The sequence below is a fragment of the Nelumbo lutea genome, chromosome 4 (assembly GCF_056320005.1).
Source record: "Nelumbo lutea isolate HS-2025 chromosome 4, American lotus-T2T, whole genome shotgun sequence".
In the NCBI taxonomy this organism is placed as follows: Eukaryota; Viridiplantae; Streptophyta; class Magnoliopsida; order Proteales; family Nelumbonaceae; genus Nelumbo; species Nelumbo lutea.
Window position 1 is genome coordinate 25,149,456 of NC_142687.1, and position 14,077 is coordinate 25,163,532.

Sequence of the window (14,077 nt, forward strand, 5' to 3'; positions counted from 1 at the left end):
CGCGAGCTAATCTCTCGAGTATAGTGATAAAGCGCGACCTACACTCTTAGCTTTCACACTCTTTTTTCTCCTTCCCCAACGTTCTGACTTAAGATTCGAAGCATTCCCACCGGGTAAATCCCTGGGAATCATTCTTTTCATCTTCTCAGGTATCATCCGTTGCCAACAACGAGCCAGTCAGCAGCCAACTATAAGTGCCCGAATCGTATCGCATCAAAGGGGATGCAGAGATGGTGGAGATGAAAGGGATGTTATTAGCTGTGAAGGTGGCTAATCGGATTCGACGAAGAAATATGATTATTCAGGGTGATTGTCTATCCGTCATCAATATTATCAAGTCAAAATATCCAATTGCTCCATGGCAATGGAAACATCTTCTTTTGGATGCCCGGCAAATAGTATCGGGTTTACATTATATTTCTTTCTCACATGTTAAGAGACAATTTAATGGATTAGCTCATGCCTTGGTTGCATGGTGCTATGGGTCGAACATTGAAGATGAATGGGTTTCGAACCCACCACTTTGTATTCAAAGTTTTTTAAGTAATTAAGCAATTTTCTGAAGAAAAAAAAAATGAGAGAATTGAGTAAATTGACCCTACCAAAGAGCTAGGCAAATCGTCTGTCAAAAGAAAACTGTTTGGGAGATCTCCTTTTTAAGATGGACTTGGACCCAATAAAACCCATAAAAACCTCTGCGTGTTTTTTAAATAGCTATTTTTCTTTAGTTAAAAACAGGGGAAAAAATACAAAAAGCAATAAGCATGGAAGCCAAAAGTCCTCACCAAACACAACACAAAAGTATATTCTATGATCTATGAGGTACAAGTTCTATACCAAATGAAGAAAAATGAAAAATCAACCAAAAAAAAACATGGTGGAAACTGGGAAATCCTTTCCCGGCCGGCCTCTCGTATCACGGAAACATCTATACAAGGACTGATTCAATAGAGTCCGTCTCTCGCTGCCGGAAAAGCATGTCTCGGCAACGGACTCGCACGCGGTGATCGGGGTGGTATCTCGTTAAGCAGCTTGCCGTTGGTATCGTAATAGATAACACCCGAGAAATCGGGCGGTTGACACTTCTCGCCCATCAAGATCGTTCTCTGCCACAACCCACCATCTCCGAATTCTCCATCTTTCGCTCCAGCGCCCGTTTCTGATTCCTCGCTAACTCTCTTCTTGTGGCGGAACGGAATCGCCTTGTTACTGAAAGTCGTGAGGAGCTGCTTCGGCGTTGCTAACGGCGACTTGGACGCGATTCTTAGGCTGATGCTGCTCTCCATTTTGAACTTTCTTGAAACACGGCTGGCCTGCTTCGAGCACAGAGCTATGAGAGCTGATACAGAGGCGAGTAAGCGTTTTCTTGTTGCTTGGGTTCGTTCCCCTTCACGCGCCATGGTTTCGTCGTGTCTCAGGCTCAGCTTTCAGCTTAATTACCTTACCTGTTTTTCAGTTATGTGGACAAATGTGGACAACTCAGATTGATTCTCTGCGAATGACGAAGTTGGTCTATTTATAGGACCAGACCAGGTAGCAAGGACTGAGGTGAACTGGGTCTGGATGACCGGAAACCGGAAAAGCCTGTGATCCCTGGTACATGTAACTTGCTTGGAAATTTTCTGGATCTTACGTGGCGCGTTCGTATTGGAGGGTTCAGCAGATGGGCGTTCACTCAGGGGTCATGGTGGGACTGCCTCCCACTGGGAAAGGTAAAAAGGAATTTAATAATAAGGAGATTTGCAAAGCCGAGAAATTGTCAGTAATCGACAAATGGAACTCTTTAGACCAACGAGGATCCTCATTGGATGGCCAGGATCAACCAGCGGGGCCCACCCACATTTGGGCGGTTGTCACGCTTCAATGGATTTTAAGTGGTTGGGTCAACGCAAAGATGTAGTGATACACGTCAAGAGGAAACTTGACTCCTTTTTTTAATGAGTTGGACTGATTTGGACACACCCCATTTTTGATAATCGGAGGCTCTGAGCACATTTGTCAAAATAAAACTAACCTTTGGATAGGAGGGTTTATTATATGATTCATACAGTCGAACCGGATCAAATCAAATTGAAATTGATGATTTGGGATTATTATTATTATTATTATTATTATTATTATTATTATTATTATTATTATTATTATTAAAGCTGAACCATCCAAACAGTGTTAGAATTATGGTTTGGTCAAATTTGATATTTCTATTAAAATGATTTGGTTTAATTAAGATTTTCTGCAAACCAAACTGAACCGGACCAGACTTAATCAAACTAGTTTTTATTTTTAATTGGATTTTTCTGGTAACTATTTTTTTTAATTGGACTTGACTGACTTGCATTTTGGGTGCTTCTTATCTATTGGGGTCCCACCAAAAAAATAGGAACAGTTCATTACTTCCCTTCTCCGTCCTGTTCATCCAAAACGTGGTTCATTTAGTAATCAACCTGACTAGTACGAATATTCGATTGACATGTGGCGCGAGCTAATCACGAACGTCAACTAGTCTAATTCCGCCCTCGAAAATCTGTTGACACGAGGGCCCAATCTGATGGGCTGACTGTGACCACCAACCCATGTTGGTTTCGGGTGGGTTGGTATTGGTGTTTATCCAATCTTCTATCTTGCTATATGCTGGCCGCGTGCACTGGACAGTTATGGTCCCACTCATCCAATTCATTGTTCCACATTCCTCGGGCCGGGTTATGCTTGGTGCAGTGGTATCAATCCATTTTGTTTTGGTCCAACTCAGCTCCCACTAGGAGCAAAAGATAAAGATCCAGTAACCAAACCGATTTGATCATCAGTGCATGCCTGCTGAAGAGGATGGGGCTTGTTCTTGTTCCTTCTTCTTATGGCATGATTCATGGACCCAAATATAGTATGTCGTCGTTTTTCATGCAGATCAGTGTATGGGTACATGTCTGCTTTTAGGGTTCATCCAGTTTCAAATGGGTCGGTTGAGATTTGAGAAACCAGTTAACCAGGTGGGTTATTGGGAACCAAAGCTTCATTGACCCGATTTTACAGCCAAAAATGGGATGGGTCAAGCAGGTTAGGAATCTGGCCAAGAATCGCAGCTTTAAATTGTCAATATTTGAAAATGTGTTCCTTCTCTAGTTTATTGGAAGGTAGCCTTCCATTCATAATGCATTATAGAAAAAAATGGTTGGTAGAAACCGGTGTATGAAACGAAGCCATTTTCTCCAAGCTCTAGGTCAACTAACCCGTTTAACACTCAATAAGAAAAACCCAGATACCCAGAATCGAAGTTTCCGGAATAATAGATTGTTTACCAATGTAGTGTGAGGAGAAGAGAACGGCAACAGGAATGAGGATGTGATGTTAAAGTTGACCGAAATTATCGCTGCTTTATGGTTTCAACGTCTCATTATAACAAAAGAGTAAATGGTGTGGTTTACCCATTTGATACAAATGAAAGCCAATGCTATACGTATTCCCGTCATTGAAAGCCGGTGAGGTCCAGTCGGGACTAGAGCTGTAAATAGGTCTGGTCTATCTCCTAGAACCGAATCAACTGTAGTGGTTTTGTCCCGATTAATAATTGGGTTGGGACTTGTTCTCAATCGATTATATGGATGATAATATAAAGAGCCCCTGGTTTTTATAAATTTTTCGTTAATTTTATGTTTAAAAGATCAATTTTATAAACAATATATGAGATAATGGTAATTAAAATGTAAATAGTTCCGTTATTTAATGTTTAAGTTTTATTAAAGTTATAGAGAAAATTCCTTATTAGTATCCTGTACTTTCCGTCTAGTGCCACTTTGGTTCTCAAATTTTAAAGCGTGGCAATTCATTGTTCGGATTTTCAAAATGTGCCAATCCAATGTTTGCCATTAATCAGTCGTTAAGCAGTCCATTAAGTGGCATTTGAAAAGACACAAAAGCCCTTCAAGTGTCATCTAATTTTTTATTTTTATCAACCATCCAAATGTTGACAAAAAAAAAATGAACAGTCCCAAATTTTGCATCTTCTATTTAAGAAAGTTGGGATCACCAGATTGAATGCCCAGTGTTTGGATGGTTGATAAAGAAAATTAGATCACTCAAATGACATTTATATCTTTTCAAATGCCACCTTAACAGTTGATTAATAAGACTTTAAATACTGGATTGACACATCTTAAAAGTGGCACTAGACCCAAAATATAAGGTACTAATCAGTAATTTTTCCAAGTTACATTATCAATGTTAAGTTCTAAATTATTATTACCATTGATAATTAAAGATATCACTACCTGTATATTTCTTTTAACAGAGAGATATTCCCAATACAAGACTACAAAATACCATAAACAGTGTGAGTGGGACCAAATCTGATTTTGATTGTCCCATTAATAACTGATACGGTTGTGGGTCATTCTCATTGTCCCCGCAATGGGACTGGACCCCTGTCCCAAACCAGACCCGACTAACCGACAAGCCCTAGTTGGGGGGCCAAACCCAAAGGTCATTTGAGAAAAGAGAGAATGGGTGTGTGGTTTGGCAGGCATTGACTGTGAGGAGTGAGGACCCCCTGAATTCACTCGTCTGCATGCCTGAATGATCTTTCGATGATTCTTCTAATTAATAGTCTCCTTGACTGAAAAATCTGAATCCGAGTTCATCGTTAACCCATTTTACCAGAAAAGCGACACAGACATGAAATAAAAGTTCCACTTTCTAAAATATATAAAGTCAACATTCAACGGCGTCCGAGTCTAGTTGGGAATGTTGTGATTTCTACCAAGTGTTTTGACTTCAACCTATAAATCATTTCTTTTTGGCTCCTTTTCAAAATAAAAATCAAGAGCCCCAAAGCTGGGCCAACACCGCGGGCCATGAAGATGGATGAGCCCAAAAAGGCAAAATGGATTTCAGAGGATCTCAGCCACAAAGAACGAGTATCATCCCAAACGTGGCCGAACCGAGATACAACTTTTCGGGCTAACGAACCGCTTCAATATTACTCATAAATGTTACAACTGTGCCTTGGTCCAACCGTCCAAAGACAGAGTGGAATCTGTCCTAACCACGATTATAATTAATTGGGACAGAAAATTCAGAACCAGAACTGGCACTGGTATAATTGGTAATTTGGTACAGTTGGGTTGCTCTCTATACTTCTATCAAGTACACCTGAGTCATTGACAGTTCTAATTATTTCATTAATTGTTCACATTGAATTTATTCATTATTGTTTGTTTATTCGTGCGTACAAAGTATAAATGAGATGGTGGATGCCGATATTTTTGAATTTGGACCTTGGCAAAATATGTAATTTGAATTAATATTAATTTTTACTTCATTCAATTCTCTTTAAGTAAATCTTATATTTATAGGGTATTAATTATATTTTTTATAAAATTCCTGATATGAAAAGACATTTATATCCTCTTTGAGCTTCGATTTCAATTTGCCGGTGTATTATTTGTTATATCAATTCCTTCACGAAAGTGTATGAAAAATTAGATACTGGCCCCAGATAATCTTAGCAGCTCTTCGATATCGTTAGCATCCATATCTACACCAGTTAATTTAATTTGTTTCCACATGGTAAAGTTGGTTGTAATGCATTTCTTGCAACAAGAAAGGCATTTCTTTTGCCTCAGAAATGCAGTTTTCTGATGTTATATTTGAAAGTGATGTTCTCACAATTGTCAGGCTTCAATCGGCGGCGACATCTGATCCCCCTTGGCGACTACGAATATTGGTGGTCAATTGCAGGAGCTTACGAGCTTACTTTCTCATCTTCCTTCCTCTTCGGTTCGATTTGTACTCAGAGATGCTAATGTTGATACTTGGTCTATGACTCATTCATTCTTAACAGGCCCACTTATCTATCAACAGGTTTAATGTACCAAGGAAAAGATTTTATTTATTTGACATTTCTTTCTCTCTCTCTACATTTTTATCTCTCTATCTCTCTATCTCTAATGTTGTGTTTTCTCCTCTTAGACAAAGGTACAAGCAATCTACAAGTGCTGCACCGACTCTAGGAGAGGACAATGTTTGGAGAGAAGCAGTTACACCCTTGTCATTGTTATTCTTGACCAAGTGAACTTTCTTGTTTTTGCATTCAGGGCCCTACTAACAAGAAAAAGCATGACTAGATAAGGCCCATTGATTTCGTACTTTTACCATTTATTCTTCTTCTTCCTTTCTTTCTTTTTTTATTCCGAGTTAAGATTAAAAGAAATCGCTTTAAGCACTATGCACTTGTGTAAGTATCATCCGTTATTAGTCAAGTGGAAAAGGCTGTCCTCATTCATTCAATTCTTCAATCAATTCCCTTGCATGCAATCTCTCTTATCAAATTCCCCTAGAAAACTATTGATATCATTGAGAAAGCTATTTGTAATTTCTGGTGGGGAGTTTCGAACAAAAACAAACACCCCCTTAATGGTGTTCTTGAAATACCCTTTCCCTTCCTAAAGCTCATGGTGGCTTGGGCTTTAAAAGACTTAGGTTGATGAACCAAAGTCTCTTGAAGAATGTAACTTGGAGATTCCTAAATGAAAAAGACAGGTTATGGGCTCTTTGTTGGAAAGAAAAATATCTTAAAAATAATGATAATTTCCCTTACTCCATTTCGGCTCTTTTTATTGGAAAGCCATTGGGCCCTACTTAAAAGATTTACCCTCTGAATGTGGTCGACTGGTTAATGAAAATTTCGTCTTAGGTTAATGAAAAAGCCCTTGGATCCATTTGGAGGGTCAATTCAGTTGGACCCTTCAGCCTTTACCCCTGCACCTCAATCATGCTTCTATTGCAGACCTCATTCAAGATAGGCACTGGAATTCAGAAGTTTTCTAGGCATCGTTTCCCTCTTCTGAAGTCAGTAGAATTCTAAGAACCCCGATTTACCCCATCAACAATATTTCTTGGATCTGGGCTCATCGCGGTTCTGGTAAATTCTCAGTCAAGTCTAATTATAAAAAGAATTACAAAATTCTTTACCAACTCTTAACCCAGAACTGAAATTATGTTTAAGGAATCTGTGGAAGCTATCTGTGCCCCCTCACTATCAGTTAATTCTCTAGCGCATCTTAAACAACTTCATCCCAATTAAAGACCAATTACAACTTGGAAATGATAAAAAAAACTGTGTTCTTTGCAATGTAGAGGTTGAATCTTTATCTCGTTTATTTATCAATTGCCAGTTTTCACAAGCAGTCTTATTCTCAAATCCTTGGAATCTCCATCTCCATAACTTGCTTCAGAATTCTATGCCTTCTGATATTAAAAGAATGTACAACCTTCTCAATGATCATAATCTTTTTTCTGCAAATTCTTAGCTGGATAGCTATTGCATGGTACTCTATCTGGCATGCCAGGAATGAACAGGTTTTTCAAAATAACTCTACTATCCCAACAAAAGTGTCTAAATTAGTGAATACACTCTTTCATCTTTCTGTAAAACCCGAACCATGATTCTCCACCCTCCTTAAACCCTCATGAACAGAACATCTTAACTCTTAATTTGGGTCAACAAACTGATTATCTCATATTCACTGATGCAGGAAGGATATCAACTTCATTATATACTTTTGGAATCATTATTGTTTCAAAAAAATTATCTTGTTTAAAAATTATAGGAGGTCGTACTTCTGCAGTTAAATCAGATTTTCAGGCTGAGTTATTTGCTGTGATGCAGGCTTTAAAAGAACTTCAAAGTTGGAGTTTTGGAGAAGTATGTATATGTGCTGATTCCCAGTGTCTGATAAGCTCCTTCAACGATCGACAGGATTACGCTTGGTCATGTCACTGGATGTTTTTGAAATCTCTTTTGTTATTAAGGAACCTAAATTTGGTGAAGTTTTTGTATATAAATAGGAAATATAACTCAACAACCCATGCAGTATTCCAATTTCCCAAAACTCACTCATCTACCTTTTTTGTGAGTAGTAATTACTTTGATGGCATACCCAGGGTTGAAGACTGTATCTCTGTCTCTTTTTGTTAATATAATACTTACTTTTCAAAAAAAAAAAGTGTTAACCATATACTTATATATAGTATATGGATTTAACTTTTAGGCTGTGTTTGGTTGCAGTGTAATTTTATTTGTATTTATACAAATGCATGGAAATATAAATATAACAAATGCAAATTCTTGTTTAATTTTATTTTGGATTTTACTTTATTCTGTTTTATGTCTTAATTTGTTTGATTTGTATTGCAATCAAGCAAAATAAGCTAAATTTTGAAACAAAAATAGGTCAGAATTTACACTCAAATCATTTGCACTGTAATGGTTTTGCATCAGTGCAAATTTATTTACATTGCAACCAAACACAGCCTTGTGACCTATGGCCTGCATGGAACCCAAGGCAAATATCCCCTTTATACAGTAGATATTTTGTAAGCAAAAGTTTTTAATAATTAAACTATATCTTGATCAACCAAGTTGGTTCAGTAATCTATTATTAACATCCTCTATTATTTTCTCTCTGTTACTTGGTTAAAAAAAAAGTGTTTTTATTATTAAATGCAAAAATATGCATTTCAAAAACAAGGTTTAGAAATTTAATATATAGGGCTTTGCATTGTACATATTTGTATTTATACTCTTCCCAAATTAAGCCTAAATGTTCTAAGGGGCATTATCAGCTATCTCCTTGAGGCAGTCTATGATCATACCATCAGGATTCTAGTATGTTGTCTTTACAGCCCTTTCAATAATTTGATTAGATTTTTTTGGTTTGTGAAAGCCTGGGCCAACTCAACTTTCCAATAAAGTTATGTAAGGTAGCTTCTTCCAAGCAGCTCAATCAACACAGAAGCCCTCCCAAATGGGCTCTAAAACCTAGGCCAGCCAAATCTTTAACTTACTTTTCAAGAACTGTATACAGTATCCAATTTATTCAAAATTGAATTCGGTCTCAGTAATGGTGATCCTAATCCAATCCATTTACAGTTGGATCAAAACGGATCCACCCCTATCCGATTCTATTCAATTGAAATACATGTGCTCACACATCTAAAATTTATATTATATCTATTAGTAAAGATGGTTTGAATGTTATCTTTATACGTTGAAGTTCCATACAACCAATTTTCAATTCATTTTATTCATGAAATATAAATATCAGTAATTTTTATTTCATTTTATTAATAATATATAATATTTTAATTATTTTTAATTCAATTTAAATCCCATGGCTAAGATCCGAATCTATTCCATCTGTTTGCAGCCTTACCGAAGTTGGATGCCTGAGCTCATTAACTGAAAGCATGAACCTGTGCTGCTCACAGAATGCTTCCAATAGACTTTGCCTCGTGCCCTGAAATCTACTGGACTCTTTTAAGCCCAAAATCTTGCAATCCCCAAGTTTCCAGACCTGGCCCACTTTATCAACGGGCCTTTAATTTTTGCTCTCCCGAATCCCGATAATTGTTATTTCTTTTCAATCCGTTTGCAGCCCTGAGTACCGAAGTAATATACTTGAATGGCCCATTTAAAAAAAAAAAGAATGGCCCATTAAATGAAAGCATGGACCTTCCGTGCTCCTCACAGAATACTTCCAATCTATTTTGCTTCATGCAATGGAATCTTGTGGGCTCTTGAAGCCCATAAATCTTGCAATCCCCAAGTTTCCGGACCTTGCTCTCCCATAAGCTTTCTTTCAACTAAAAACCAGCAAAACAAACACAAGCAAAAAAACTAAAAGAGAAAAACAAAGGGACCCTAACAGCTCCCACCGAGCTCTATCCTTACTCAGCACATCGGATAGCCAATCCGTCGGAGGACAAAAAGTTTCACCAATCTATTTGCAATGCAATTTCATTTGCACTGGTGCAAAAACATGGAAGTGCAAATGAATTGAATGTAAATTCTGCTTTGTTTTTTATTTACACTTTGCTTCATTTGTTTGTAAAGAAAAGCAAACTCAAAAGTAAAAGAACCAAAATTTGCACTCTTCTGATTTGCATTCCCATTCGTTTGTGCTAGTGCAAGTCAAACTGAATTGCAAACAAACCGAACCCTATTAAAAACCCATAAACCCATAAAGAGCTGAACCGCATGGCTAGGACCCATAAAACCCAGATAACCCGAAAGAAGGAAAAGACCCATAAAAACCATAAACCCAGCGACCGGTTTTTTCTCAGGACGGTTTAGTCTAGGACCAACTTTGCATAAAAAACTGGGTTTTGCCCAAACGATCCCTCCTGTTTGTGCATTGAGTATTGACCCAGTGGACGGTCCTGACACCCTGCACACCCATCATGGGTTTGTGGGTGATCCGAGAACGGTACGCGCGTGCCATTCTCTCTCTCTCTCTGGACATGGAGTGATGTAAGTCAATGATGCTTCTCAATATTTTTCTCATCGAAGGTTTCAGTGCAATCAAATATGATAATAAGGGAGAATGACCTATCAGCCCAATCAGCCCGTACTTGTCCGTAATAATAAATAGCTAGCGCTAGCCTGATATCTCCTCATCCCGTTCACGCACAGGCACTGAAAACCAGCAACCAATACAAGAGCTGAGCTGCTGCTGTTGCTGCTGAGAGGAGAAAATGCTTCCTTCTTTATGCTCTATAATTTATACATATATCCTCTATTATCTAATAATTATAGCACGAATTACAAAATCACACTGAAAAGAAAGCAAAGCTTCCACCATAACCAACCCAACTGGTTTTATCTGCCATTATTCCATCAATTTCCTCTTCCCAGTTCCCACCATCTGCCGTGCCGTCGCAGCTACTCTCGTTTTAGGTTTAATGAATTGTAAGATGAATCATCTCTAATCTTGAAAAGAACCCAAAAAAAAGAAAAAAAAAAATCTTCTTCAATTCTTCTTAGTTACTAGAACATACATTTCGATCCTAAGTATTGGGTTTTTATAATATGATCTGAATCTGAATTTTTCCTTTTAAATCACTGAAGAAATTAAAAAGAATGGGGTCACAACTCACAATATCATCATACAAGTAACACCAGAGCTCTCGTTGACCATTGTTGTTCTTGCTCGGAGAGATGACTATGGCATATGACATATACAAGAGGCATCACCGGCGGGCGCGGGGACCTTCCGTCTCAATGGTGTAATGGGTTTGGACCTGTAGGAACCAACCGCTTTTCGACGCCGTAACGTGGGTCGATCTCGCTGTCGGCCGGGTCCGGCTGCTGCACCACTTCTACGTATGATGAGGAAGAAAAAGGCGACGGGTGGTGTCTCCGGTGGCGGTGGTGTCGCTGGCGAAGACGCCTCTGGAATGGAGTGAAGTCGAATCTGCTGCTGGCTAACGCTTTCCTGTTTGTCAAGGTCTGCCGCGACACGGAGCGAACAACATTGACGTTGGAACTCTGGAACACGAAATCAGGCAATATTCCATGGAGAAACAACAAGAGGAGAGAGACCCAGAGAATGATGACTAACAAATATGGAATCCTCGAATTCAAAGACATGGCGGAGGAGAGAAATGATGGGAAGAGGAAGCATGGAGTGAGGAGGAGTTGAATCTGAAAGAAATGATAGAAGAGGGAAGGAGGGAAAGAGAAGTTAGTGGTGTGCTGGGAGACAGACAGCTTGAATCCGATGGGCTAACATAAGAAATGCAGGTGCTCTTGCTTCCATGTGACTCCGTCCTTACAGTAAATTAATGGGAAAATAAAGACTAAAGAGAGACTTAATCTTCGGTCCAGTAGATCCGGAGAGAAGAGAAGAGTGGAGATCGACCCTTTTCCCATAAAGCTTCCTTTGCGTTCAAGGAACAAATGGGTCATTAAAATCGATTGTCAAACCTTCACTTCCAATTATATATGTTTGATTCTTGAGTAGTAAAATTATATATATATAATTGGTGCAAGAAAATGCCAAACATATCCTCCCTCTCTTAAATCTCTCTCTCTCTCTCTCTTAGTCATAGACAGTAGGGATTGCTTACAGGAATGAAACTGGGCGAAATATGAGGTTCTTGTCGGGTAGAGCCTAAGGATGGGGTGCCCTTGTTTTGTATGTTTACATATGGAGCACATGGAATGGCGAGTTGACTAGGATTTCTGAACTAATCCTATTGACCTTATCCATCTCTCATCTGTCCTCTTACACGGTTTTCCTGGCCGGATTTCTTTGTTCATACATAGAGTTGGCTTCTTTGTACTTTATTGTGTAAGTTAATGAGCCCCTGATGTCAAACAATATTTTGAGGATGGAGGGAACAACTTGGTTCCATGATTGCTAGCTGAGAGCATTTATTTTAGAATAGATTGTGGGCCTCACCCTTTATAGCTTAATTGATGAAACTACTTTATATGTATTATGATAAATCTACTTATTTGAATGGGTTAATAGTTAATAGAATGCAAAGATAAATTAAAAATAATAATAATAATAATAACTTGAAACCTAGGGTCACTAAATAATTATGTCTTTTCTTTAATTATCATGATTTGTAAAAAAAAATGCGTAAATTACAAATACCCACAAATATTAGGGGGTCGTGACCCCCCCCCCCCCCCGCGGAATTTAATATGTTTTGCAACAAATACACTCCCGTAATTCTGGATTCTATCACTTTACCCCCGATCAGTTAATGGGGTTGATAGTGGAAATGAAATTACCAAATTACCCATTCGAGTTTCTATGGGTTGACAACAACACTGATGTAAATAAAATTACAAAAAAATAAATAAATAAATCCATTCTAGAGCACAGAGGGCACATTATTTGCTACGATCCTCCATTGAAGATCAACCACTCCTTTTAAGGTGTTGAAGACCAACCTTTTCTGAGAGAAACTTAAGAAAAAATGTGTAAGGTTTTAGAAAAAACTAAATTAAAAGGGTAAAATGGTCTCAGAAAATGACAATCACATGGGAATATTCCATGCAGTTAATTGAGAAAACGACAACAACAGAAAGACTGTTAGAGCCTAGAATCCAAGTACAAGGAAGTTTTTGTTAACAAACGAAGTTTGGGGGGCCAAGTATCACAACCCCCTAAGTATAGGACGGGTGTTTATAATTTATCCAAAAAAAATTCAGTGCATTATTTAATACATTATTAATTTAATAATTTTAATAGTATATATTCACATTTAAAAAATAATAATAATGCATGCATATTTTTATATTAAAGGCTTGATGATAATGAGGAAACATTGAAGATGGTTCAACAATATTGTAAGTCATGAAAAATTTAAACTAGATTACTTTTTTTTCTAGAATCATTTTGTCTTGTTACATTGACTACATTAATTAGATTATAATTTAAACAACATTTTCCTTATTTTCCATTGTTTCGTTACCCTAACTTAACAAAACAAAGCCCATTAAGCATTCGTAAATGTTGCTATCTTACAGAAATTTAACTTCTTTTAATAACTTAAAATGAAACTACAGAAATTATTAGCAAAAAACAATATAATATAAAAATAAAAATAATTGACACAAAAGTGGACTAATTTTTTCATAATTAATTTTTTATATTTATTTTTCTGATACCTTTTCTCTTATTACTTTTCTGTCAATAGAAGATTGGATTAAAATAATATTAAAAAATCTGTTTCTTTTTTTACTTTTCTATTGTTTTCTTTTACCCATCATATTTGATATTTCTCTCCATTCTCCAATATAGATTTTATGTAAAATAAACTAGTATTTGTTTTGAGGAGCTTTATATATAGTATATACATTATTGGGTATCAAATAAATTCTACATAATAATTCAAAAAACCACACATATATAAGGATTAAGGATAGTCAAAATCCGCGTTGATCCAGAGCTTTTAAATTAAAATAATTAACCATCCTATGATCCTATAGTTTGTTTGTTGGTAAAAGCCTTAGCAAGGTAAACGGGTATATATCTTCAATTCAATTGATCCATTCAACCCATTTTATTTCATAAGCAAACCTTGTTCACCTCCGACTGCGTCCCTACAATGCTAGAACATGGGCAGTGGCAGGGCCATGAGAGGCTCGTCCTAGGCCCGACAACAAGCATGTGGTGAGACTTCATCTACAATCCATAGGGTTTGACTATGCCCACTAGAGGCAGAAGAAATATAAAATAAGAACCCCCACCCTAATTACCTATCACAACTGGACCCTCTTAGCCAG

The 14,077-nt window shown here is 37.4% G+C and overlaps 1 protein-coding gene across 1 annotated transcript; it reads right to left on the bottom strand.

Annotated features, from left to right (window-relative positions):
• Window positions 1-679: 679 nt before the first annotated feature.
• Window positions 680-1,473, bottom strand: LOC148854719 (uncharacterized). The gene has a single exon (XM_088986218.1). It carries the CDS (start codon window positions 1,398-1,400, stop codon window positions 945-947), a length of 456 nt encoding a protein of 151 aa, XP_088842344.1. The 5' UTR covers window positions 1,401-1,473; the 3' UTR covers window positions 680-944.
• Between the last annotated feature and the right edge of the window lie 12,604 nt (window positions 1,474-14,077).

What these genes read in the sequence shown, in the direction of transcription:
- LOC148854719 (XM_088986218.1), bottom strand. Translation starts at nt 1,400, where the DNA reads ATGGCGCGTGAAGGGGAACGAACCCAAGCAACAAGAAAACGCTTACTC.